At 34.6% G+C, this 27,961-nt stretch overlaps 1 protein-coding gene across 1 annotated transcript; it reads left to right on the forward strand.

The window, feature by feature from the left end:
- Window positions 1-702: 702 nt before the first annotated feature.
- LOC120086151 (receptor protein kinase CLAVATA1) lies at window positions 703-5,545 on the forward strand. Its single transcript, XM_039042627.1, has 2 exons — window positions 703-3,497; window positions 5,035-5,545. The coding sequence occupies exons 1-2, from the start codon at window positions 935-937 to the stop codon at window positions 5,385-5,387; spliced, it is 2,916 nt and encodes a 971-aa protein (XP_038898555.1). The 5' UTR covers window positions 703-934; the 3' UTR covers window positions 5,388-5,545.
- Window positions 5,546-27,961: the final 22,416 nt, after the last annotated feature.

Raw genomic sequence — 27,961 nt, forward strand, 5'->3', positions numbered from 1 at the left:
AATAGGTGCATGTCTTTACATCAATTATTATGGGGTAAATAAAGTACAAATTCACTCCAATTATTTAAGCTTATAGTGGCATAATGGATAAGGAATCAAAGCCCTCACTTCACATTTTCCATTTCCAACGATCTAAATTTAAATGGTTTAAAATACTACTTTAATATCTACTTTCGGATTTGATTCACAAAATATTTTCACAAGATTTGTTTTTGTCTATCTGATTTAATCTTTTGTTATTAGTCTCTATTTTTTTAAAAAATGATAATTTTGGTTCTTATTTGCAAAAGTTCATCATAAAAACTTTACACAATAATGTAATTTTTTTCAAAAAAAAAAAAAAAAATTGCACATAACGATAATCTTTTAATACAAACTCCTGTAACATTTCAATAAATTTAGTGGATTTTAGTATCATGCTAAAATTTCAATGGATAAAAATGACAAGGATAAATCTTAAAAATACGTAACAATAAAAGAAATTGTGAATAAACAAAAATGAACATTCAAAACCACCCAAAACTACTACTCAAAGCAAATAAAATCTAAAAGTAAAAAAAATTAAACGGCGTTAGATTATAACAGTCCAGGTGGAAAGCAAAACCATCCATCCGTCGGTCGCCGTCTATCTAATGCCTCGTACATGATGTAGGGCCCAGATAAGCTGGGAAATAGCAGTTCGCAGAGCCTAGGATAAGACGGCCTCACCTGATCCCTACCCTACTCTATCACACAGCCTCGCATTCGAATTGGATGTTTCGGATTTGTTTATTCTTTCGCTACTTCCATCTTTTTACCGCCACCGCCTATTAGAGAGCTTCGAATTTCCGCTTAATTTGATGACATTGCCATTTCGCATACAACCAATCTCCATATACTTCCTTCTCCCTCTCTTCACTCTGTTCCAACGAAGAACACGAAACGCAGAGCCGGGATGAGGAAAAAATCGCTTGATTCTGTTGTTTGCCATTTGTGTTTCTTCTCTGTACTTGTTTACTTTGCTAGTTTTTGCTTCGCCAATCGCGATATGGAAGCGCTGTTGAAGATGAAGAGTTCCATGATCGGACCGGGGAGGTCGGGGCTTAATGATTGGGAGCCGTCGGCATCTCCGTCTGCCCATTGTGATTTCTCTGGCGTTACGTGCGACGGTGATAATAGAGTTGTTGCGCTTAATGTCTCGAATCTCCGTCTATTCGGCCAGATTCCGCCGGAGATTGGGATGTTGGAGAAGATTGAGAACTTGACTTTAGTAAGTGATAATCTCACTGGAAGGCTTCCTCTTGAAATGGCGAAACTCACGTCGCTTAAGTTTCTTAATCTATCTAACAACGCATTTCGTGATAATATAGCGGCGGAAATCACGCTAGGAATGACGGAGCTAGAAGTTTTCGATATTTATAACAATAATTTCTCAGGTTTGCTCCCGGTGGAGTTTGTTAAACTGAAGAAGCTAAAGCATCTTGACCTTGGCGGATGCTTCTTTTCTGGTCAGATTCCTGCTGTTTACTCGGAGATGCAGTCGTTGGAGTTCTTGAGCGTGCGAGGAAATGTGCTTACCGGAAGGATTCCGGCGAGTTTGGCGCGGTTGAAAAATCTTAAATATCTTTACGCCGGATATTTTAATCGTTACGACGGCGGAATTCCTGCCGAGTTCGGATCGTTGAGTTCCCTGGAGCTTATCGATTTAGGCAGCTGTAACCTCACCGGTGATATTCCTCCGAGTCTGGGGAATTTGAAGCACCTGCATAGTCTATTTCTACAAGTAAACAATCTTACCGGTCGGATTCCTTCTGAACTTTCCGGTCTGATTAGCCTCAAGTCACTGGACCTTTCGCTGAACGAAATCACCGGGGAGATACCGTCGAGTTTCGTGGCGCTGCAGAACCTTACGCTGATCAATTTGTTCAATAACAAACTTCACGGTCCAATTCCTGGTTTCGTCGGTGATTTTCCACATCTCGAAGTGCTTCAGTTATGGAATAACAACTTCACGCTCGAGCTCCCTGAGAATCTCGGGCGTAACGGAAAACTTTTTCTGCTCGACGTGGCGTCAAACCATCTAACTGGGCTCATTCCACCGGATTTATGTAACGGTAGGTTGAAGACTTTGATTCTTTTGGATAATTACTTCTTTGGGCCCATCCCTGAGAAATTAGGTCGGTGTGATTCGCTTACGAAAATCAGAATTGCGGGAAATTTCTTCAATGGAACGGTTCCGGCAGGGTTCTTCAACTTTCCGGCGTTGGAGCAACTCGATATCAGTAATAATTACTTCTCCGGCGCTCTTCCGTCGCAAATGTCAGGGGAGTTTCTTGGAAGTCTTTTGCTTAGTAACAACCACATTACTGGGGAAATCCCGGCGGCGATTAAGAATTTAGAAAATTTGCAGGTTGTTTCTCTGGAACATAACCAATTCACCGGGAATTTGCCCGTGGAAATATTTGAATTGAACAAATTGCTGAGGATTAACATCAGTTTTAACAATATTAGCGGCGAAATTCCTCATTCGGTCGTTCGGTGCACTTCCTTGACGTCAATTGATCTCAGTGAAAATAATCTCGTGGGCCTAATTCCCAGAGGAATTTCGAAGATGAAAATCTTGAGTGTCCTCAATTTGTCAAGAAATCACTTGACGGGCCAAATTCCGAACGAGATTCGGTCGATGATGAGTCTTACAACTCTGGATTTATCATACAACAATTTCTTCGGTAAAATCCCCACCGGCGGTCAGTTTTCTGTATTCAACGTCAGTGCATTCCTCGGAAACCCTAACCTCTGCTTCCCCAACCACGGGCCTTGCGCATCTTTACACAGGAATTTGAAATACGTTAAACTAATCATCCCAATCGTCGCGATATTCATCATTCTGTTATGCATACTCGCTGCATTTTATCTCCGGAAGAGAAAGAGGATTCAGAAATCAAAGGCATGGACGCTCACAGCGTTCCAACGCCTCAACTTCAAAGCAGAGGACGTCCTCGAGTGCTTGAAAGAGGAAAATATCATCGGCAAAGGCGGAGCCGGAGTTGTCTATCGTGGATCAATGCCAGACGGCTCCATCGTGGCGATTAAACTGTTGTTAGGAAGTGGCCGGAACGACCACGGTTTCTCTGCCGAAATTCAAACTCTAGGGCGAATCAAGCACAGGAATATTGTCAGGCTTTTGGGGTACGTGTCGAACAGAGACACGAATCTGCTGCTGTACGAGTACATGCCTAATGGGAGCTTGGACCAGAGGCTGCATGGAGTGAAAGGCGGGCATTTGCACTGGGACTTGCGGTACAAGATCGCCATGGAAGCCGCCAAGGGACTCTGTTACTTGCACCATGATTGTACGCCGCTGATCATTCACAGAGACGTGAAGTCCAACAATATACTGCTGGATAAGCTGTTTGAAGCACATGTCTCTGACTTTGGGCTCGCCAAGTTCTTGCAGAACGGCGGCGCCTCCGAGTGTATGTCCTCCATTGCCGGCTCCTACGGCTACATCGCTCCAGGTCTGTTTTTCTCTCTCATCTGCTTCATCGTTTTTAGTAATTCTAATTAACTTTAGTTCTTTGATTACATGGGCTGTTACATGTGGCGTAGTTAATTAAGATGGATTAGTTATTGATTGCTGATTCCTGTCATGGTTTAGTGGTATTAAATTAAGATTAGTAATGGGATTAACTTATTAGTATTATTTGAGGAATTAAATTGGAATTCACTTCAAAATATGGTTTTTGCTGTTTAGAAGTTTTTGTTATTGTTATTTTTAGAAAATATAACAAAAATCCCAACAAACAACTATAATATACCTTCATTTGGGTCGCAATTCATGGGCTGACCGACTGACTTGGGCATGTAAGAGCCCATATGTATACATGGTTTACTACTATTTATTAAGCCTCAACCTCCTAATCTAGAGACTAGGAATGGTGCCGTTCTTAAATCTTAGATTTATTTATTTAGACCTTGTTTGGTAATAATTTAAACCTTGTTTTTAGTTTTTGTTTTTTTAAAATTAAGCCTATTTCATCTATTTCTTACAATAATTTGCATTTTTAAGTATTGAATTCTTAGCTAATTTCCAAAAACAAAAACAACTTTTTGGAAGTTGTTTTTTTTAGTTTTTAAAATTTGACTAGAGTTTTTAAACATAACAAATAAAGAACAAATAGAGAAATTTGGAGATGAAAAGAGTATCCATATACTTAATTTTAAAAAACAAAAAACAAACCGAACTTTTAATTTTGACTATTAAGAGTGGTTGGGGGTTTTAGTGGTTTTTATTTGGTTATAGTAATTTCTCTTTGACATAAAAGACTATTTTTAATTGGGTAGGAAATAGCAATCATGATAATAAATAAGAAAATAGGAGATGAATAATAAATAGAAAACATTTCAACAAAAGATTTATAATATAAATATTACAGTGTATCCGATTATAATTAGAACCCAACCATGAAATGGGAAAGTTGGAGCCCAACACTTCTCGAATTCAAGAAGGTGTAGATTTAATTAGTAAAGCCATGCTGAGGTTGCTGGTTATGGTTTGTTAATATTGAAATACAAGAATGTAATAAACATGATTAATAATTTTTTCCTACTTCAGTTTTTTTCTTTTAATAAAAGAGTAGGGGTGTTTTGGTTTTGTAATTTATTTTGTAAATATTTTTTAAAAAATTTGAAAACCTAAAATAAGAAGTGGATTTTGAAAATGATTTTATTTTTATCCATTAAGACCAATGCTATGGAAGATACTTTACATGATCCTTTATCTTTTAGTCTGTCAAGATTTTTTAATAGAGTATGCCAATTTTATCAAATTATATAGATTATTTATAAAGTTTTATCAAATTATATGATCGTAATTTGTAATTAAACCTAATTTGTTTCTTTAAATCATGTTGAAGTTAGTGGTAATATCGACTGGTTAAAAGGGACCCATGAATGAAATAATTGAGATGAAGAAACATTCTCAGGTGATTTTATATTAATTGTTAAATACTGTTGGAAAGTGTTTTTACATCTTGTGTGACCGTGCAACAACAGAATACGCCTACACACTGAAAGTGGACGAGAAAAGCGACGTGTACAGTTTCGGTGTAGTACTGCTGGAGCTGATAGCCGGAAGAAAGCCAGTGGGGGATTTTGGTGAAGGCGTGGACATAGTCAGGTGGGTCCTCAATACCACATCAGAACTCTCTCAACCGTCCGATGCAGCCTCAGTATTAGCGGTTGTAGACTCGCGTCTCACCGAATACCCACTCCAGGGCGTAATCCATCTCTTCAAAATAGCTATGATGTGCGTTGAAGAAGACAGCTCTGCAAGGCCAACCATGAGAGAGGTTGTCCACATGCTCTCCAATCCCCCGAGGTCTGCCCCTACTCTTATCAACCTCTAATTTCCAATCAAACCCTTTTGTGTTAATAATAAAATTAAAGCTTCCAAATATCTCCTTAAACTTTACCCTAAAAATTAAATCTTATACTATACTTCTAATTAATCTATGTGTAATTAATTAATTAATGTTATGAGGTGATTAATGGTGTGCTTTAAATCTTGACTAGTTTGTTCAGTAGCTTTAAATGTTAATATTAATGTATGGATTGATGGAGGAAGGTGTAATTAATGTTAGCTTTTGTTGATGTAATTCGTAACTGATGGTTGGATCCAAAAGTGGGTCAGAAATTGCAGGCATTTGATAGTTACTAAATAATACTGCTACCTGTTTAATTTGCTTTTTATTTGGACTAATTCCAAAGTTGTTATAGTATAGTATCTAATTTTGATATGTCCAATTGTGTGGGGACAACTGAAAATGTCGAATATTAGGATATTTTCTTTAAGTAGGATGCTAATTATTTTTGCATTTGATATAATATTGATCGTGAGTTATTTGAGAGCGTCTTATTCACTTATGGGTCCACACTCTCTACTTATGGGGAAAAATACAGGTTGGGTAATTATATTTTGGTTTTATTGTTGTTTTTTTTTATTACATGAATAAACCAAAAATATAATGATTGGTAACTTTAAGTGTGTGAGGGTAACCTATTTCTTGGCTTTCTGTCCTAATCTTGAATTAGGAAAAAGTTAAAAGGCCCAAAAAAAAAAAAAAAAACAGAGAAAAACAGCCAAATGGGATTTTTCCTATTATCGGTGTTGTTATTATTATTATTATTACTATTATTTACCTCTTCCTCTTCTCGATGTATTTAAACTTGATATTTGGCAATAGGTTTCTAAATGGGGTTGTGTTGCAGAGTCTTCTTGTTTGTGGGTTTTGGGGCTCTCTTTGTCGCACACAAACGTATTTTTCCCATTTTCTTCAGATTTAATTTGTGGGGTTTTGCTCGAGAGAGAAGAGAGTGAAAGGACGATCGTAAAGACAGAGGAGACCAAGATTGGAGAGATGAAAACTGAGAGGACTATTTTGTGTGCGTGACACCTTTTTTTTAATTTTTTTAATTTTTTATTTTACTCGTATATGACATAAGCAAAAGCAAAAAATTTTAAACAATTCATAAAGTAGTAGATCAAATATCAACTCAGTCTAAAATTTTGGATTATTCGTACCATTTTTCTGTTGATGTTTTGATTTAGTACTATTAGGTTTGAATTTCAAATGGTGTGTTTGAAGTTTGAAAAATAATTTTTAATAGTCCCTGAGATAAAATTGAATCTTGGATAATTAATGTTAAACATGAGTATATCTCAACTAACATAAATTTGGATTATCAACTTTGAAATTTGAGGTAGGGGATAAAAGAGTGGAAGAACTAATTCAAAACAAGAGATAACCAATATGGCAAGGTGGAAGGTGAATGACTCTGGCGTCCACTCTATGGAGAAGGAGGAGAAAGAGGGGGGAACAAAGGTGGAAAGAATAAAGCCAGTTAATTAATAATAGAGTTAAAATTGTTTATCTATTAGTAATAGATATTGATAGATGATAAACAGTGACATTTTATTATATTTGAAGATATCTTTAGTATTTTTGTCATTTAAAACAATTGTCCTTAATAATATTCAATTAATTATTCTTCAAAATAAGTAAAAATGTATTATAATAATTATTTCTTCAATTGTATATGGACTATTGAGAAACTTTAACCTATTCACGGCTAATGGTTAAATCAGGAAAAATTTCACGAAATGACTCGAAACTCAAAAACTTTTCTATCAATGACCTCTTCCTAAAAATTTTTCTACTACTGACTTTTTCCCATGCAAAATTTCAAATTTACCCTCAGTTTTTAAAAAGTCTTCAGACCGCACAGTGAATACGTCTCTACAAATACTTTAAGCGAGCATTTAGATATTACTAAGCGATCGTTTAGATATCTATTATGCGATCGTTTGGCTAACTATTACGCGATCGTTTAGTTTTTGTTATACGATCGTTTAAGTTTTGTTATGCGATCGTATAGAGAATACTAAGCGATCATTTAGCTATCCACTATAAGATCGTTGATTATCTATTACGCGAACGTATAGTTTTTATTAAACGATTGTTTAGAGAATACTAAGTGATCGTTTAAATATCTATTATGCAATCGTTTGGCTAATACTAAGCGATCGTTTAGGTTTTGTTATGCGATCGTTTAGATAATATTAAGCAATCGTTTAGCTAACTGTTACACGATCGTTTAGATATCTATTATGCGATCATTTGGCTAATACTAAGCGATTGTTTAGGTTTTGTTATGCGATCGTTTAGATAATACTAAGCGATCGTTTAGCTAACTGTTACGCGATCGTTTAACTAAGCAAATAAATAGTTGGTGTTGTACATAATATAATTGGTGCTAAGATTACATGTTGTATAGTGTAAATTTGTACAGTATAATTGGTGCTAAAATCACATATTGTATAGTATAATTGATGTTGTACAGAAAAATCAAAGTAAAAATGAAAATTACATATTGTTTAGTCTAGATAGGCTAGTGTCAGATGTTATCAACGTTTGTCTGCACATTTTCTTGTTATATCCTGTCTGACCACATCGTGTGCACCTGTGTATTTATCGTAGCTCCTCTCCAATTGAAGGTATCCTGATGTTTGACGGCAACCTACACTTACTACGTTTTGCGGTGGTAGAATTGGTTCAAAATCTCCAACCCATTCTTGACTGTGTCCGACTGGGAAGATTGGTTCGATATAAGCAGCAAGCACACACTCAACTGTAAACCATTTTGAACATAATGTTTCTCAGAGTCGTTGTGGGAGCATGGGATCTCGAGGCAATTAAACCCCATACACGTACATGTTCGTGAACAAGATCAACCAACCCCCCCAAATATCCATCGTCCACATTAATTATATGCATACCCATTAGAGAAACACGATATGTTCTAGACATTAATTCTGATTCCTTAAGAATACTCATTGCGTAATCAGTTATAATGTTTGTACATGCTATTGCGTGTGTACGTCGGATATAGAACCAACCTTATAGTCACTCGCGGATATGTTCTAATAGCTTTGTTATTGGAAGTTCTCGGACATCTTTCAACACTCTATTGAGGCATTCTACTATGTTTGTCGTCATCTTGTCATACCTATAATGGACTTGATAAACCCTTGCCCACCGTTGTAATCCAACCTCCTCAAGATAAGCCGTCACACCAGGATATTGATGGAGCTTAGCCCAATACATCTAAAAGTCAGACATTTTATATGCTTTCGTCGCTAGGTAGAAATGTGGGATTATGTCCTTATTCTTGAATTTGTCTACCAAATTATTCCGAATATGGCATATGCACAGGGCATAAAATGCATCAGGGAATATCCTTGCAATCGCCTTTGCAATTGAGATATGACGATCTTATATATTCACTAGATTGGAAACGTCTCCTATTGAAGCCTTCAAATGAGTCATGAACCAAGTCCATGATGCATCGTTCTCACCATCTACAATACTGAAGGCGATTGTTATACTCACTAATTCACTAATTGTTATATCATTTCTGACTTTCAGACATTTCATATGACCACCAACATAATTTCTTTCGGACTCATCCCAATCCCCACCAAATCGTACAAAGATGCGAAGTAGCTCAATTGATCTACAATTGGATAAACAAATCATTGATAAGTGAACGATCGTGTATAAATTACATTGCAATCATGTATAAATTACTACACGATCGTATATAAATTACTACAAGATCGTTTATAATTTACTACACGATCGTGTATAATTTACTACACGATCGTGTATAATTTACTACACGGTCGTTTAGTAAATTATAAACGATTGTTTAGTAATATATGCAATGAGTATAATTATACACGATTTTTTAGTAATATATGCAATGAGTATAATTTACTACACGATCGTTTAGTAAATTATACACAATCATTTAGCATTAAATTACTACACAATCATTTATAATTTACTAAACGATCGCATAGTAAATGATTTCTTATGTCATGAACGATCGCATAGTATATGATTCCTTAAGAATACTCATTGCATATATTACTAAACGATCATTTATAATTTACTACACAATCGTTTATAAATTATACACGATCGTATAGTAAATTATAAACGATCATATAGTAATTTAATGCGAAACGATACTTATTATGAAAGCGATAAGAGAGAAGAAATCGTACATTGAATAAAGGGCTGAAGAAACCATTGAAGGAAGAAGAAATGTGGACTGAATCTGACGATGAAAGCTACGAGAGAATCAGAAAATGTTGGGTTGAAACTCTGAGAGAAAGCTACGAGAGAACAATGAGAGAATTTCGTGGGGAACTCGACGACAGGAAGTGAATAATGAGAGAGACGTTCCATTCTCTTCAGAATAATAGTTGGAAATAAATGTTTTGGTGGAAATATGGGTGGATTATTAAATGCACATTGAATGAAGGGCTGAAGAAACCGTAGAAAAAAGAAGAAATGTGACGGTCTGAAGGCTTTTTAAAAACTATGAGTAATTTTGATATTTCGCATAGAGAAAAGGTCCGTGGTAGAACAATTTTTAGGAAGAGGTTATTGGTAGAAAAGTTTTTAGATTTGTCATTTTATGAAATTTTTCTTAAATCAACTTGAAGTTTATGAACTAACGTGTTTCTTTAAACATTTTAAGAATTAAATAGACACTACTTTAAATGGTTAGAATCTAATAGTGTATTTTGTCTATGAAAGCTTAATAATTTTCTTATTTACGGTCATTTTTTTTTCATAACTCTTATGGTTATTGCTAACGTGAACATACTAAATCTGACTTAAAATATGTGCTCTAAATAAAAAGTTTCAATCTCCACATATTATTAAACTTCAAATCAATATTGTTGGTAAATTATTATAGATATGTAAATATTGTTTTTACTTAATTCTTCTTTTAGTCCATGAACATTTAAGGTTTATATATATATATTATTATTTTTACTTAATTTCTTGTAAACACACGTGGCCTGATATTTACACTCATGATATACTATAAAGGTAGAGGTAAAGTCATAATAGTTAGTTTATTTTTAAAAGTTCAAATTTTAGATTTATTATTATTATTATTTTAATGAAGTACAAAGACAAATGAGTATTTTGGAAAATTTTAAAGTAGAGTAGAATAAACATGAAATTTTAGAGTTGTTTGGTAGGGAAGGATTAATTGAAAATATAGTTATATTTCATGATTTCAAGTATGTGGTTCAGTTTCATAAATTGGATTATAATTTAGAAAACTATATAGAATATGTTTGATACTATGTTTATAAATTATAAAATTAGTTGTAGCTACCCACAATATATTAGTTGACAATAAACTATTATTAATTTTTTCATGGACATATTTTATGTTTAAACTTAAAAGTAAGTCTAATAGAAAACTAATTCTAGTAGAATTGCAATTTCGAACTACTTGAATACTTAGGGTTGACAAAAATCCCTACAGGAGAATCTCCGGTTTGATTAGGATGGGGGTCAAACCGAGTCCTCGGTCGAGGACAGAGAGGGTATCCCCGCCCCGTCCCCATATATATTTTTTTAAAAAAAGAAAAAAGAACAACGGGGATGGGTCCCCACAAGGACCCATTCCCCCCGATAGGGAATCCCCATCCCCGCCAGACGGGGACGGGGCGATAATGGGGGGAAATATTCCCCCACGGGGACAGGGATGGGGAATCCCCTCGCCTCGCCCCGACCCGATTGCCAATCCTATGAATACTTGTTTTCAACTCAATTCAAAATTAAAAGAAAGAAAGAAAGGATAAAGAAATTATGAATTTGGAATGAGATGCTAAAAATGAAGAAAGAAGTTGTTATTTATAAGCTAGCAACTTATTAACCTTTAAAATAAAAGTTAAAATCAAATAAATACAAATTGAAACATTTTCAAATTTTACTGAGATGAGTTGTTATTTGACAAAAAATCAATTATGACTCATTCAAATTGAAGAAATTACAGAGTGAACTTTCATATATGTTAAATATGGAGGAAATCGATCACGAGGATTTTCATGAGCAACGGAATAGATCATTCTAAATTACAATCATGTATGAATATTACAAATTACAGTCGTACACAGAAACAAATGGTTATGCATTCATTACAGAAATTTAGCATGAAAACTACAAATGAACAAGGCGAAATGCAACGAACATTTGTAAACTCGTCTCCACGCTCCTTGTTCACGAACGCACGAACAACACGATAACTACACAGCACGAACACCGCGCACTCATCCTCTACGATCGCCTCAATCATGAACACTCCAAGAAGGCTACCTTGGTATTCTTGGTGTGAGAATCCAGAGGGTGGGCTTTGTGTGGACTTTGTTTGAGGCATAAGGAGGAGGAAACAACAATCGTGTACACAATTAGGCAAGTGGGAGATGGTTGAAACCTATCGTATAGGTCAATGCCCAATCGTTTAGCAAAAGCTAAGCGATCGTTTATCTCATCGCTTAGTTTCGTGTCTGTCACTTACAAAACACTACACGATCGTCTAGCTCGCTCAAGCTGTCGCTGTGAAACTCGGATTTCCATTTTTCCTACTTAAGCAGGAAATAAAAGGGATTAACTAAGTGAAAGTTAAATCCTATGTTGAAGTGAAGGAAATGTCTAAGTGTTTAAATAGATTTGCTTAGTAGCTTTGAAATAAGCCATAACTAGTGAAAATTTGATTAAGTATAATGCCAAAAAGGAACTATGCATTGGAAGCCAAAGCAAAAATGGCTTAAGTATTAGACAATGTGTTGGCCATTGGACTTTGAAAGGTTATTTGGGGCGTTGAAAAAGGCTGAAGTATGGCCGATAGGAAGGGCTATGCGGGGACAAGCATGTGGCAGCCTATGTTTGAGAGGTTAGTAGAGCATGCGGTAGCTTCAAGTGTGCGGACATAGGCGCAAGGTGCTGGAGATGCTTGCGCGGGTTAATCGTGTATGCGGCGATGCTACGCGATGGTATCATCGATGCTACGCATGCGGCGATGCTACGCGATGGTATGCGGCGATGCTATGCAATGTATGCGGTAGTGCTACGCGATGGCATGCGGCGATGCTACGCGATGGATGCGGCAACACTATGAGATGGTGCTATGCGGCAGCCTTGCTAAAGGATGAGCCAAGCGATGAAACAAGCTATGGTGGACGCATGGTGAATTGTCTTTGCGTTGCTAAGGCTTGCGGTAATAAGGTTTATGAGGATTGGTTACGTTGGTCTTAAGCAAGAGACTATGGACATTGACAAACAACAAGGACATACATGCGTTGGTCATAAGGAATGCGTTAGCAAGGGCCTAGGCGATGGTAAGCTATACCATGAGGTGTTGAGTTGAGAACCAAGTCGACCCAAAGGTTGTTATGCGTTGGTGATGTGCTATATGCGTTGGACATCCGAGGCATGTGGACGCATTGGACAAGGTTTGAGCAAATAGTATGCGGTGGAAGAGGGTTGGTCATAATCCTAGTTGAGTGCATAAGGAAAAAGGTAAGCCATATGGTAGAGGGCATGCGGCCAAGGAAGAGCCTTGCGAGCATCTAGTATATACGACCTACGTCAATGGGATGCACAAGATAAGGTTGCGTTAATTGAAGATGGCACAACCGAGGTTAGTAGGTCACATATAGGGAAATGTGCTAAGCGGCAATGGTTTGAAGGGTGTTATGTTGAGATTTAAAGACACCGAAAGGGCACAAGGTAAGATAGGATGAATGCATATGAAGTTAGATGGACGCATATGAGGGATGAACGCATATGAAGTTGGATGGACGCATTCAAGGTCGTCATCCGGACATGTGGCTTGTTGAGGAGAAATCTTAGGCCTTAAGCAAATGAGGTGGACGCACAAGAAGACATCCAAACTTGAGGAATATGCGTTGGTAAAAGGGGAGAAGGACACCTTGGATTGCGATGACGCAAGGTTACGTTAATAGTGTAAGGAAAGAACACTTGGACATATGGCCAGGTAGGAGGTGTCGGCCTTAAGGAGAACTTTGATGCCTATAAATAAGGCCAAGGACTTCAAATGAGAACTCAAATTCTCTTCAAAGGACATTCAAAAGAGTGTATGAAGGCTGATTGGGAGAAGACTATGCGTTGATGGAAGAACGCATGCGTTGGTAGCAAGACCATGCGTTGTTCAAGAGGTTCCAAGAGGGGAAGATGTTGTCGAATAGAAAGAACAGGAAGGATCATCAACTTGGGATGAGGAGTTCTCCCAGAATACTCGTAAGTTTGGAGTGATTCCAAAGCCACTTGAAATCTAGGAGAGCCTAGTTTTCAGGGTAAGGCTGCCAGATAAGAAGCTCCACGGAATCAGGCTGAAGAATGAGGAAAAGCTAGAAGGGTCGAGCTGTTAGGTAAGCTTGGGTCAGTCTTGATGTTTTGAAGATCCTAGCCAAACCACGAGAAGTTCTGATCTAAGATTTTTTGAGGTAAGCTTCCTGAGACATTTTAGAGTATATTTGTAGAATAAAATATCTTGAGATAAAGCCTAGAACTATGAGTAATCTGAGCTTCAAGTTGAATCTGGATCGTAGGGTTCAAAAGGGAGCTCGAGGTGACCAAGGAACTTCTAGAGAGAAAGGTTCCTAAAAGATCAAGGTGAGTGACTAAAATATTTGACTAAATATTAAGGAAACCATGTTCTAAAGAAAGATCTTTCAGATAAAGACATGTTTTCTATGTTTTATTAAAGAAAGCCTTTGTATGACTAGTTTTACTTGAAACTCAATACCGAAAGACATTTGAGAAGGTATCCGAGTAGCTCGATACTGAAGGACACAGTTTTGAGAAGGTATCTGAGCAAAACTACATAAGGCACGACGGTACTTCTTTTTCATAAGAATCAGTTTTTTTGTCACTCACTAGGCTAACAAGCTCACCCCGTTTTTCAAATATTTTTCTTCCCAGGTAGCGAAAGGTGAGGAGTTCCAGGGTGCTGCTAAGGTCAAGGTCTGCTACATGCCACAATTGCACTTCTAGAGGGTTTTAAGAGTGGTTGTTGTAAACTTTGTAGTTAAGTCTTGGAGTTATATAAACGTTACATTATTGTAATAAAATGGGCTTACTTAATCAGTTGTTGTTATCTCCTTGACTTAAAGTTTACTGAGTATAGTAAAGAGGTTCAGATGGGCAATAGATATCACAAAAGGGTAGTATTTGCAGTCCCTCACACCTCTCCTCAGTCAGGGCGGGGTGTGACAATCGCTTAGTAAATCCGTATTTACTTGACAACTTCTTTTTTCGAGAGAAAATTCACCAATTCAACATTAGCAAAAACTTACTAAAAATAGGAAAACAATTTTCCTTTTATCTCACGGTTACCATGAACCACCAATAACCTCCCACTCAATTGGTTATTAGAGAAAATGATTTAATTATCCATTAATTAATATTATTATAAATATAAATGATAACCAACTTATCATACTATATTTATAACCTATGGTTTTAATATTTAATCTCATGAAGCATATAAACCATAGTTATTTTTCTATTCCATGGCACTTAATGTAAATCTCATTTACATTAATTATTCACTAGATGTATCTCATACATCATACCGATTATATCATATATAATCAAATTATCTCTTGTCAATTTGAACATTTCAAATCAACATCAAGAAATGATCCTCAACTGAATCCATTGAGCTACCAAGGGAACCTTATGGACCTGTAGCTCGAAGCTCCAATGGTACGTGAATAATTGGCTAAACTCTTTAGTCATAGGATCTACCATTCATTAACTGTCAGGCACTCCACTAAAGACCGACAGCTGAACTCTTCTTACCACAGATATATTATGTGTCCATCTTAACCAATCAGAAGTGCAACAACCCTTCACAAATCACTCATAAGTACAGCTCGACCAATAACTGTTATGTCCCTGTAGTTACATCTAACTCCTTAAGTACCATTGATCCTTCTAATGAACATAAATCATAGTCCTACTATGACTGAGTCTTCTCTTCCAAAGAGAAGTTGTGGCCACTATGTTCAAGCCTTGGAATCAGCCTTTAAGGGAACAATCTCTCTACTTATCCCTGCTTCAGGAAAGAAGTGAATTCCATCTTATGGATTGAGTTCCTAGCTCCTAGATCAGACAAGTCTTCAAAAAGATAGACATGTTGAGTTGGCAATTTGGCCACTCTCACCCATACTAATCAAAGGACTACCCTCAAAGGCAGGAGTTCCCAAAACACTCAGGATTGAGGTCGTGTCACCTATGGTCGTTTAGGTGAGATGTAAGTCTCTAGTATCAACGACGTCATATATAGAGTCTTGTCATCTCGTGGTCCAGGTCTTATACAAACTCTTTGTATAGGACACTCCCGCTCGCACGTCTCTACATGAATGGTCAGGATCTACCATTTGTAGTAGTTTACAACACTTGCAAACCTCTACAAAGCGGGCAATATCCGTAGTGTCACAAGGATCAGGTATCTCACCTTAATCCTTATACTACAGACAGATTTAAGTTATCACTTAAGGCATGATCCACTTGTATATCACATATACATGCTTAAGTTCGCATAAGATAACCAAGGAGCTTTGTTTATTGGATATGAGTAAATTCCAAAATTAAATAGAAATTATTTTATTCATCAAACAATCTGTATCTTTACAAAACAACGAGACTCCGGGAGAATTAGGACACCGATCCCAACAAAATATGCACATAAAACATCCTTTAATTTGATAGTTTCAATCTATTTTGAAGTGTCTAACCATGAATTTAATCTATATAATGAAATCATTTTTTTAATGTTTCAATATTCACAAATGTTTCACTTTTTTTCAAAGTATCCAACAATATTTTTGTACAAGATTACTCACAATTCTATTATCATGACCCAAGTACGATGATCTAATCTCCGTTAACTCTGACAATTATTGAATAAACAAAGGGGATTTATACATAAAAGGCCTTAAGAATAGGCACATATTGCGTTAATGTCTTGAACATTTCGTTTTTTTACAAAAAAGACCTATTGGCCTCCCTATTTTCACTAATATCAATGGTTATTTACAATTTAGCCCTCATCTACTTTGTGTATATATAGTGTGCATGTATGTATGTATGTATCGAAGGAACTCGTTTTAAAGAGATTCTTGAGCGGAAGTGGATCGTCCAAATTTCATTTGCATTGAAAAAACAAATTTACAATAAACATACAAGATATGCATTCTAAACAAATTACAACATGCTTTTTATAAAGAAAAGGGGTTAAAGGGATATTACCTTGGAAGAACTTTTCTTTTTGTAAATCCCTCTCTTGGTCAGGAACCTCAAACACAGCAACAAACTTGAAAACCCTCTTCAAGAACTTCACGAACCAAAATAGACACTATCACAGGGAGTCTTCGGTATACTCAGGATGAGAATCCAGGAGTGGTGGGCTCTGATTATTTTAGTTTTGAGGGTTTTGTTTTAGTTTTGAGGAGGAAGGAGATTGAAGAAGACACAAAATGATTTTGTGATACTTTCTATCGTATAGCAAAACTTTCAATCGTGTAACAATTGTAAGGAAGAAGAGAAAAATAATTTCTTTTGTTCCTTTTGCCATAAAACCAATTAACCACCCACTAAGGTGGTTGGAGAGAAATTTAGAATTATTATCCAAAATAATAAAATAATTATAAATAAATATGATAACCAACTTATCGTATCTTATTTATATTAAACTATATGTTATATCAAATATAACACATAATCTATAGTTTTAATATTGTATCATATACAATATAAACTATAGTTCATTTTCTCTATTTTATGGTATTTAAAATAAATCATATTTATATTAAATTTAACAACTATAAATCACATTCATAGAAAATATATTTGAATCTCATTCAAATATTTATTTCCTCCAATTAAACAATACTGTATCAAATACATTATGATAATTATCTCATATATAATTGAATCAATTTAATTATATCATATATAATTAAATTCCCTCTTATTAATTTAAACAATTCAAATTAACCCAAAAATTGATTCTCAACTAAATCCTTTTAAGCTACCAAGGGGATCTTATGGACCTGTAGTTTGAAGTTGCAATGGTACGTGAATAATTAATTAAACTCTTTAATTACATTATCCACTATCCGTTAACTGTCAGGCACTCTACTAGAAACCGACAGCTGTACTGTTCTCATTATAGATATATTTTTGTGTCCATTGGATATAATCAGTCAATATTACGACGACCTTTTACAAATTGCTCCTAAGTACAGTTGGGTCAATTGCTGTTTTGCTCTTATAATTACATCTAACTCCTTACGTACCACTGATCCCTCAAATGAACAATAGATCATAGTCCCACTATGACTAAACCCTTCTCGGGCCAGGAGAGAGTGTTGCGCCACATTGTCCAATACCCGGAATCAGCCCTTAAGGGAGCAATTTATCTACTTACCCCTACTTCGGGGAAGGAGTGAATTTCATCTTGTGTAGCTATATTCCCAGCTCCCCAATCAGACGAATCCCCAAAGTGGTAGGCATGTTGAGTTGCGATCTAGCCACTCTCACCCATACAAATTAAAGGACGCCCTCATAGGCAAGAGTTCACAATTCACTTAGGATTAAGGTCATGTTACCTATGGTCATCCTAGTAAAATGAAAGTCTCTATTATGAATAGTGTTATATTATGAGACTAAACATTTCATGGTCAGGTCTTATACAAACTTCTCTGTATAGAATATCCCCACTCGCATGTCTAATATATGAATGATCAGGATCAGATCATTTGTAGCACTTACAACACTTTGAATACCTACAAAAGCGGGTCATACTCGTAGTGTCACCAGGATAAGGTACCCAGCCTTATCCATATACTATAGACCATTAGGTTATCACTTAAACATGATCCACCCGTATGTCTCCACATGCATGTTTAAGTTACAATGATAACCTTGGATGTTAGTTTATTAGTTTGTGGTTAATGCAACTAAAATTTCACATATTTTATAGACAAAGTGAATAAAAATATCATATATTATTAATCATACAAGAGTTTGTTCATACATGGTTTACAAACAATAGGACCCAACGAAATTTAGGGCATCAGCCTCAACTATATATAATATATATATGTATGTTATATATATATATGTATGTATATATATATATATATATGTATGTATGTACGTGTCTCCTCCATGCATACTCTCTCTCCCCCATGCATATATTCACTCTCCCCAATAATATATTTCATATATTCTCTCCCCCATAATTCACACTCATCTCTTCCTCTTCCACTACAAGAAAAATAGTTTTAAGTGAATGGTAAAATGCATTGCTAAAAGCAAAAAAAACGTCGCTAAAAGTCTTGGCAACGCTAGAGTCGCGTCGCTGTGAATGTCACAGTAGACGCGTAGTCGAAAGTTTCAGTGATATGTTCACCGCGCGCCACTGAAACCTGACTTTTACTAATGTTAACACATCACTAAAAGCATACTTTTAGCAACACATGTTTTGTCACTATTTGTGTTATACAGTGACGTTGAAAATTCGCCTCTGAAAGTTAAGTCTTAGCAACATATAAGATTGTTGTTGAATGTGGATCAATGATCATTGCAAATATCTTTTGCAATATATGTAAGTGTCGGTAAAAGTATTTCATAAATTAAAAAAAATAGTATTTAATTTATTATATAAACATGTTATCACTAATACAAAACTAAGCTATAATGTCAATCGAAAACCAACATTATAGGGGTACTGACCAACATTAAAGAAGGTTGACTAAAAAATATTTATATAGATATAATAAAAGTAAGAAGATATTTGTATACACAATCTTCAACAAACATAACAATTAATTATTTCACTTCAACAAAAGTAATATAACAAGGATCAACAAAATTGGTAACTATAATAAGTACAAGACTCTAAAACCTTAAAATTACTTGTTGACCCTAAATGATTGTCTTTTTTAGCTTAAATACTTCAAGAAGTCTCATCGTCAATTTTACCACACCTAGCTTTTTTCTAATGAGGTCATCGGCATCACTACACCCAACTTGAATTCAAGCATTTTCCTACTTCCATCTTGAATGTTTTCAAATTCATTTGGCAAAATGCATAAACATAAACACAAAGGCACATATAAACTATTCAACATAAACTCAACAAGTTAATGGTTCTCCTGAACTTAATAGAAAACACAATTAGAATTTTGAAAAATATATAAATATAAACCAAAAAACTTGTAAACATATACAACAAATTCACTTGAAAAACTTACCAAAAATGATTTGGGACCTAGCTGAAAAGTAAGTCTTAAACGAATCCAAAGCTTCGAACAAAAGCTTCAAGTGTTAGTAACGACTATAAAGCAATTAAAATTAGTCATAATTCCAACATAAACCTCTCTTCCAATATAGTTTAGAGAACTCAGTCCAATCAACTATAAACAAACTTATCAACACAAGCATGTAAGCTTAACCAAACTAAAAGAAAAAACTAATAGAACAACTCAATAGATAATTATTTATAAATATAAACAAGTAAGTCTATCAAACTAAGAGAAAAGACTAATATCAATCATTTTCATTTACAAAAATGCATACACGTAAACTTATAAATTTATAAACACAAAAGAACTCAATGGAAACCATAAACAAACTTATCAATCGAAGTAAGTTACAAGCTTATCAAAACTAAGAGAAAAGACTGATAGACAACTAAGCTTATCGAAAGAAGTAAACTCAACAAGGTAATGAAACTCATGAACCAAAGCCAACTCTAATAGCAATTATAACAGCTCAGTCAAAACCATAACATAAACAATAATTAAGTTATGACTACCATAACTGTAGGATAGTCAGAGCAGTCCAACACATATTCTAACCTAACATTTTAAAACAAACTAAAGTTTTAAGATGAATGCCTTATAATATTACTTTTTAAAGAGAACACATCATGCTAGTTTTAACTCCACTTACTAATTATTATACTCTAAAAACAATTGCAAGATTTCCTAGATACAAGAAAATAGTTTTTACCTTAACGACAATCTTAAAAATTTGTCTGAACACTTTGAACTAGTCGTGAACTAAAAAAAGAGTTCCCAATGACTATAAACTACTTTAAAGCACATTAATTGAATTTTGAAAGATCTAAATATAGTGTTAACACCTAAAATTACCGAAAAATGACATGGGACCTAGCTAAAAGTATTCGAAAAAGTTCGAAACTAATTCAAAGCTTCAAACATTGGCTTCAAGTGTTAGGAACAATTATAAAGCAATTAAAATTAGTCATATATTTTCATTTGGTAGAAACAATTAAAATTACACAAAACTATTTCAATAAATCATCAATTTACACAAACATACTTTCAAACATTCACAACATACATTTGTGATGGGATACACAAGCATACAACGGAAGCAAACAAAATCAATAAGCACTCTAATTACATTTAATTTAAGTTCTAAAGCATGCTTCAAGAGAAAAACTGAAGAGGGTTTCAAGAAGAACATACCTTTGATGATATCTCCCAAATCCAAGCTGCTCTTCACTCCAAATTAACAGTGAACCACCAAGAGATCTTCTTTACTATTCTCAACCTTGAATTTGAGTGGTGGAACTCGAATTTGAGTGAATTTTTTAACTGAAAACCGATTTTTCAGCTACAATCTCACACTCCTCCTTCAAAACTCAGTGCTTTTAATCACTGAATACATGCAAGCAACATCTCTTCAGCTCAATAGCCAACAACTGCTTGAATATTTAATGGGATTTGTGTGATTGAAGGAAGAACACCTCCTACTTGAAGTGTTTGTGGGCAAAACCTACTTAACCCAAAATTTCAAAATTTTCAATTTCTTAATTTCCAAACTATTCAATTAATTCTAAATTAATTAAAACAATTTGATTAATTTTCAAAGATTTTAAAAAAACAATTTCTCTAATTGAATTCTAAAACTGGAAATTAATTTGATTTTAATTAATTAAATACATTTAATTAAGGAAAATTCTTATAAATAAAAAAATTCCAAAAATATTTACACTTTATAGCAAAAAATTTCAAAAGTGTAATTAATATGTAAATCAATATTTAAATATTATAAACTCCAATTTTGTTTAATTTCAATAAATTAAACATTAAATAACTATATCAAATATAATTGTACAAACTCTAATTTGAATTTGAACTTATTCAAATTCAAACCCTAATTTCAACTTGAACATTTCAATTTGAAATTCAATTTGAACACTTCAAATTGATATCATTCCAAATTCTCTGAATTTAATAATGCAAGGTGTTCATGTCTTACGAGCTAGTAGAGGGATCTTATGGACCTACAGATCATGAGCTCCAATGATTAAGATTAATTGGCTAAAACTCTCTAGACCAAATTAATTAGTATTCGTTAATTATCAAGTCACATCACTATAGCTCAACAGTTGCACTCTCCTCACTGTAAATATATTTGTGTCCACATGGACAGTTGAATTCTCCTCATTGTAGATATATTTGTGTCCACATGATTTAACCATAACCAGTAAGTCGACCCTTCACAGGTTGTTCATAATAACGGTTTGGTCAATATACTGTTTTACCCTCGATATCACGTCTTGTTCCTTAAGTTCCTATTGATCCTCTAATGAATAATCGGTTTATGAACTAATCTCTAAATCGAATCCCTTTCGGACCAGTGGGAAGGCGGGGCCCTTTGTTCAAGACCTGGATTCACTACTTAAGAGAACAACCTTTCTCCTAACATTAAATCGAGTAGGTGTGAATTTCGTCTTACACCCTATATGAAGGAACTCTTATCAAAGAGTACCTCTGAGCGGAAGCGAGATCGTTCCAAACTCATTGTCATAGAACTACCGCATTCACAATATCACAGAATAGATATGCAATATACAATAAATTACCGACATGCTTTGACAACTAAATAACAAGAGAACGAAATATGTACCAGTTGAAGAACTCTTCTTCACTAAAATCTCGCTATCGAATAGGGACTGTTCCTCTTGCTCTCGCTGAGAAATTCTAAGTAAATCGTCCACCAAAACCCGGTCATCTACCCACGAATGACCTCCACACGAACACAACAACGGGGAGGACACCACCACTTAGAACCCTCGGTATTCTCGGTGTGAGAATCCAGAAAGTGTGGACTCTATTGGATTTGGTAGAGGGAAGGAGGAGGAGAAGATCGTATACCACGACCAAGCAAGTGGGAGAAGGCTGATGTCTATTGTATAGACGATGCTTGATCGTTTAGGAAGAGGTACACGATCATTTAGTAAATAAGTCGCGATCATATAGACGATCTTTTAGTAAACGCTCAGACGCGTGACCATTTAGGAAAAAGCTAGATGATCGTTTAGTTCTATGCGATCGTTTAGTAAGCCGCGCGCGTGTATACGATCATGTAGAAACATTGAGCTATCGTGTAGGCTCTCGGTTTGCTATGCGATAGACAATATACACTATAACTTGAGCAAATGACTGATCTCTTTGTAAAATAAAAACGATTTTCATTTTATTCTTCAGTTACGAAAACTGAATTCAACCTCCCACTATCACATGGTTACGGAGAAAATGTCCAAAAATAAATAATAAATATAATCATATTATATTCATTAACCTATGGTTTAATATCACATCAAATGCAACATATGAACCATAGTATTTTCTCCTTCACTAGATATAAATCATATTTATATCTGGCCAACTCCCAAATCAGACGAATCCCCAAAGTGATAGGTTTGAGTTGGCGATCTGGCCACTCGCACCTATGCAAATCAAAGGACCGTCCTCAAAGGCAGGAGTTCCCAACTCACTCAGAATTGAGGTCATGTTACCTATGGTCATCTTAATGAAGTGAAGTCTTTGTCATGAATGGCGTTATATAACGAGATTATAACACTTTGTGGTTCGGTCTTATATAAACTTTTTGTATAAGATGCCCCCGCTCGCATGTCCTCACATGAATGATTAAGATCAGCCATCTGTAGCAAGTCACAACACTTATAACTATTCTACAAAGCGAGTCGCATCCGTAGCGTTACCAGGATAAGGTATCCCTCCTTTATCTATATACTACAGACCATTTTAATCATCACTTAAGACATGATCTACTTGTATGTCTCCACATATATGCTTAAGTTACAAATGAAAACCAGGGATCTTAGTTTATTGGTTTTTGGTAAAGTAAATAAAACATCCAATGTTCATAGACAAAAGTGAAAAAAATATCATATATTATACATCACAAGCATTTGTTCAAAACTGTGTTTACAAACTACAGGACACGAGAGTTTAGGGCATCATCCCTAACAATCTATATAATCAAAACAAAATTTAGATATTAGAACTTAATTTGAAAACTGTAATCAAAATTGAGAGAATATTCAAGAGGGAGATTATTACCCAAAATCACCATAAATCTTAATTGGTCAATTCAAATAAGTTCGAAATCACAATCAACAAGCTTTCATAAGTTGAAGATTAATCTAAAATACTTCAATCAAGTCTGCAGCCATCCAAAGCATGTTAAGACTTATAGAACGTTCACTAAATATTCTGAAATTGACCAAAAAAAAAACATAACAAATGATGAATTCCAAGGAATTATAACTAATTTGAAAGTGCAAAGGGTAACGATATTCACCAAATCTTACCAAAAACAACTCTAAACCTTGTTGATTAGTGTTTTAAAGCATCCAAACTCGCAGATTTGAACCTTAAGCTCTATGGGTAATTTGATTTGAGCCCAAATTGAAGTGTGGTAGAACTAGGAAGTTAAACCCAAGGTAAAAAAAAAACCGTTTATGGAAGACACTAGAGCTCATTGAAAAGAAAGAACACACTTTTACGAACCTAAATGAAGTGGGCGCTCGTATGAAAAGTTAGATCTAGAGTTTCATTATTATTGCACTTGCTGAAAGTGAGGGAGAGTCATGGGTTCATGAGTCACAACATCAACGCATAGACTAGGTCGCACAAAAATTGGTTGCCAGAGTTTGTAAGTTGTCGCAGCTCATCATTCTGCAAGTAGTCTGGGATTGCTGGAGAATAAGATACTAAGAAAGGGAGGAAAATATAGAAACTTGATTTTTTCAATAGAGAAAGATGGGAGAGGGTTTGGGTTTCTTCTCTTTTTCCTTTTTTTTTTCCAATAGAGTGAGAGGAGAAGGGGAGAGGAAAAATAGATGAAGGGAGGGAAAGTGAAAATGAGAAGGGGGGGGGGGGGGGAATGAAAAATTAATTTTAAAGAATATCATTTTAGTTTTGAACCATTTATTTCTTAAAAAAACATCTTTTAGGCGATTAACATGTTGCTAAAGATTATTGACTTTTTGTGATGCATAATAGTATGTAGCAGAAACTTTTAGTAAATTTGATTTAGACTTTGCCACTAATAGTTGTTTTTATGACATGTTTCGGACGTGTTGCTATAGATTAGTAATCAGTGACAAGTTTTGTTGCGTTACTAAAAAATTGTCACTAAAAGTGATTTTTCTTGTAGTGATTCCTTCTCTTTTCTCCTTCCCCCTCCCTCTCTTTTCTCCTTCGACGATGTGAGTTGTAGGCGGTAGACGACGGCATGGGCGAATGTTGGGAATGGTGTCCTAAATCTTCTTGTAATTTCGTAGTTTGTAAACTTTGTATTAACATATTGTTGTTAATAAAATAAGTGTTATTTTATAAGCATTACTCAATCTAATAAACGAAGATCTGAAGTTATTTCATGTAATTTAAACAAGTATGTAGAGACATAAAAGTGGATCCTATTTAAATAATAACCTAAACAGCCCGTAGTAGATGGATAAGGCTTGGTACCTTATCCTTGTGAGACTACGGATATAGCCCGCTTTGTAGGTGTTACAAGTGTTGTAAAGTGCTACAAATGATCTGATCCTGATAATTCATGTGGAGACATGCGAGCAGGGTACCCTATACAAAGAGTTTATATAAGACCGGACCACGAAATTATAGTCTCTTTATATAATGTCGTTAATAATAGAGACTCACATTTTACTAGGATGACCATAGGCGACATGACCTGAATCCCTGAGTAAATTGTGAACTCTTGCTGATGAAGGAAGTCCTTTGATTTGTATGGGTGAGAGTGGCCAAATTGCCAACTCAACAGGCCTACATTTTGGGATTCGTTGACTAAGAAGCTGGGAACTCAGCTACACAAGACGGAATTCATTCCTTCTCGATACAGGAGCAAGTAGATAAATTTCTCCCTTAAGGACCAATTCCGGGTCTTAAACATAGTGGCTACACCCTCTCTTGGCCCAAGAGAACTTGGTCATAGTGGGACTATGACTTATTGTTCATTAGAAGAATCAGTGGTACTTAAGGAGTTAGATGTAACTATAGGGGCAAAACGGTATTTTGGCCTAGCTGTACTTACGAGCAATTTGTGAAGGGTCATCGCGTTGTTGCTTGGTTATATCCAATAGACACAAAAATATATCTGTAGTGTGAATAGTGCAGCTGTCAGTCTTTAGTAGAGTGCCCGACAGTTAACGGATGGTGAATAATGTAATTAAAGAGTTTAATTAATTATTCATGTACTGTTGGAGCTTAAGCTACATGTCCATGAGCTCTCCTTAGTAGCTCAAAAGGATTTAGTTGAGAATCAGTTTTTGGATTAATTTGAATTGTTCAAATTAATAGAGGAATTTAATTATATAATTATTTCAATTTTATGTGATATAATTGTCATAATGTATTTGATACATTATAGCTTAATGGGTGAAAATAAATATTTGAATGAGATTCAAATATATTTTCTATGAATTGGATTCACAGTTATTAAATTTAATATAAATATGATTTATATTAAATGTCATCTAATAGAGAAAAGAAACTATAGTTTATATTGTATGTGATACAATATTAAAACTATAGGTTATATGTTATATTTGATATAACATATAATTTAATATAAATATAATTCGATAAGTTAGTTATCATATTTATTTATATTATATTATTATTTGAATAATAAGGAAGGGAGTTACAACTCCCTTTCCCGTCTTTTCTCTCCACCCACTTTGATGGAGGTGATTATCTTTTATGGCAAAAAGAATAAAAGAAAAATAATTTTTTTTCCTTCTTCCTCTATGTTTTGAATGTTGTTGTTGAACGATTGAGAGAAAGTTGTTACAGAAAAGTTCTGTGAGTTTGTCTTATGAGAAAGCTCTCAATCTTTCTCCTCTACATTAATCTTCCCTTCTAAACCAAAATAATCAGAGCCAACCACTCCTGGATTCTCACCCTGAGAATACCGAGGTAGCATTGTGGTTGTGTTGGGGTTTTGGTTCGAGAAATTCTTGAAAAAGGTCTTCAAGTTGTTCGTGATTGTTCGAGGGAGAATCACGAAGAAAGGTTCTTTAAAGGTGAGGTTTCTTGAAACCCATTTTCGTTTAAAAGCATGCTATAATTTAATTTTGAATGCATATCTATTTGTATGTTTACTGTAAACTTTGTATTCGATAATTAATGAAATTTGGTCGATCTGCTTTCGCTCAAGGTTCTCCTCATACGAGTTTCCTTCAGCGAATTGATGACTCAACACGAGGTGACACGAACGACTTGGGACGAATCGATGATGTGAAGGCGTGGGATGAATCGATGGTGATGGGTTAAGCAGATTCGATCGATGGTATGGTGGGGCAAGCAAATTCGGTCAACGATGACGGGGAGAGAGATTCGTGGTGGCCATGGCTGAAGAAGAAGAAAAGATAAATATGGAAGGTTATGGATTATAAACCCCTATATGAAAATTGATTTTTCCCTATTTTTTATATATACTGTGATATATATGTATTGTTTTTTTAGCTTTCGTAGAAAATTTGATATATACTGTACTATATATCAAATTTGATATAAACGAGTATTTGATATAAACAAGTATTTTTTTTTATTTAGACTTATTGTATTGTGATATATATATTGTGGTGTAAATGAAATTTATGAAAATTTGTATATTGTGGTATATTTCATATGTTGGTTTATAATGTGATTTATGTCAAACATCGAGTCAATCTCTAATTTATAAACTGTAGTATATATCATATATTGGTTAGAATATTTTCAAATACCTAACAAAATGTTCTAATGTATATTTAAAATAATCATGAATCCATCAAAATGTTCTAAAGTATATTTAAAATAATCATGAATCCGTCAAAAAGTTCTAAGTTATATTTAAAATAGTCATTAATCCGTAAAAAAAAATCAATAAATTGATATGTGAAAACCAACGTAAATAGAAAATGAAATTTCATTAAATACATTTTTTAATTGAAAAATAGAAAAAAATAAAATAAATGTATTTTCTCTCTCTAATTGATAAATGAGAAAAACTATAAATGTATTTTCTCTTTCTATCATTAAAGTAGCTTAAAAAATAAGAATATATAAGGATATATATATATAATGAATATAAATAAATATAAAAAAAGGATAAAATTGTAAAAAAAATAACACTAAAATACGTTTTCGAAAAAAATCAAATTT

Source organism: Benincasa hispida, chromosome 9, assembly GCF_009727055.1.
Source record: "Benincasa hispida cultivar B227 chromosome 9, ASM972705v1, whole genome shotgun sequence".
In the NCBI taxonomy this organism is placed as follows: Eukaryota; Viridiplantae; Streptophyta; class Magnoliopsida; order Cucurbitales; family Cucurbitaceae; genus Benincasa; species Benincasa hispida.

Bases quoted from the DNA above. Each gene is read 5' to 3' on its own strand.
- LOC120086151 (XM_039042627.1), top strand. From the start codon at position 935: ATGAGGAAAAAATCGCTTGATTCTGTTGTTTGCCATTTGTGTTTCTTC. The intron at 3,498-5,034 runs GTCTGTTTTTCT...GTGCAACAACAG, and splicing joins CTACGGCTACATCGCTCCAG to AATACGCCTACACACTGAAA.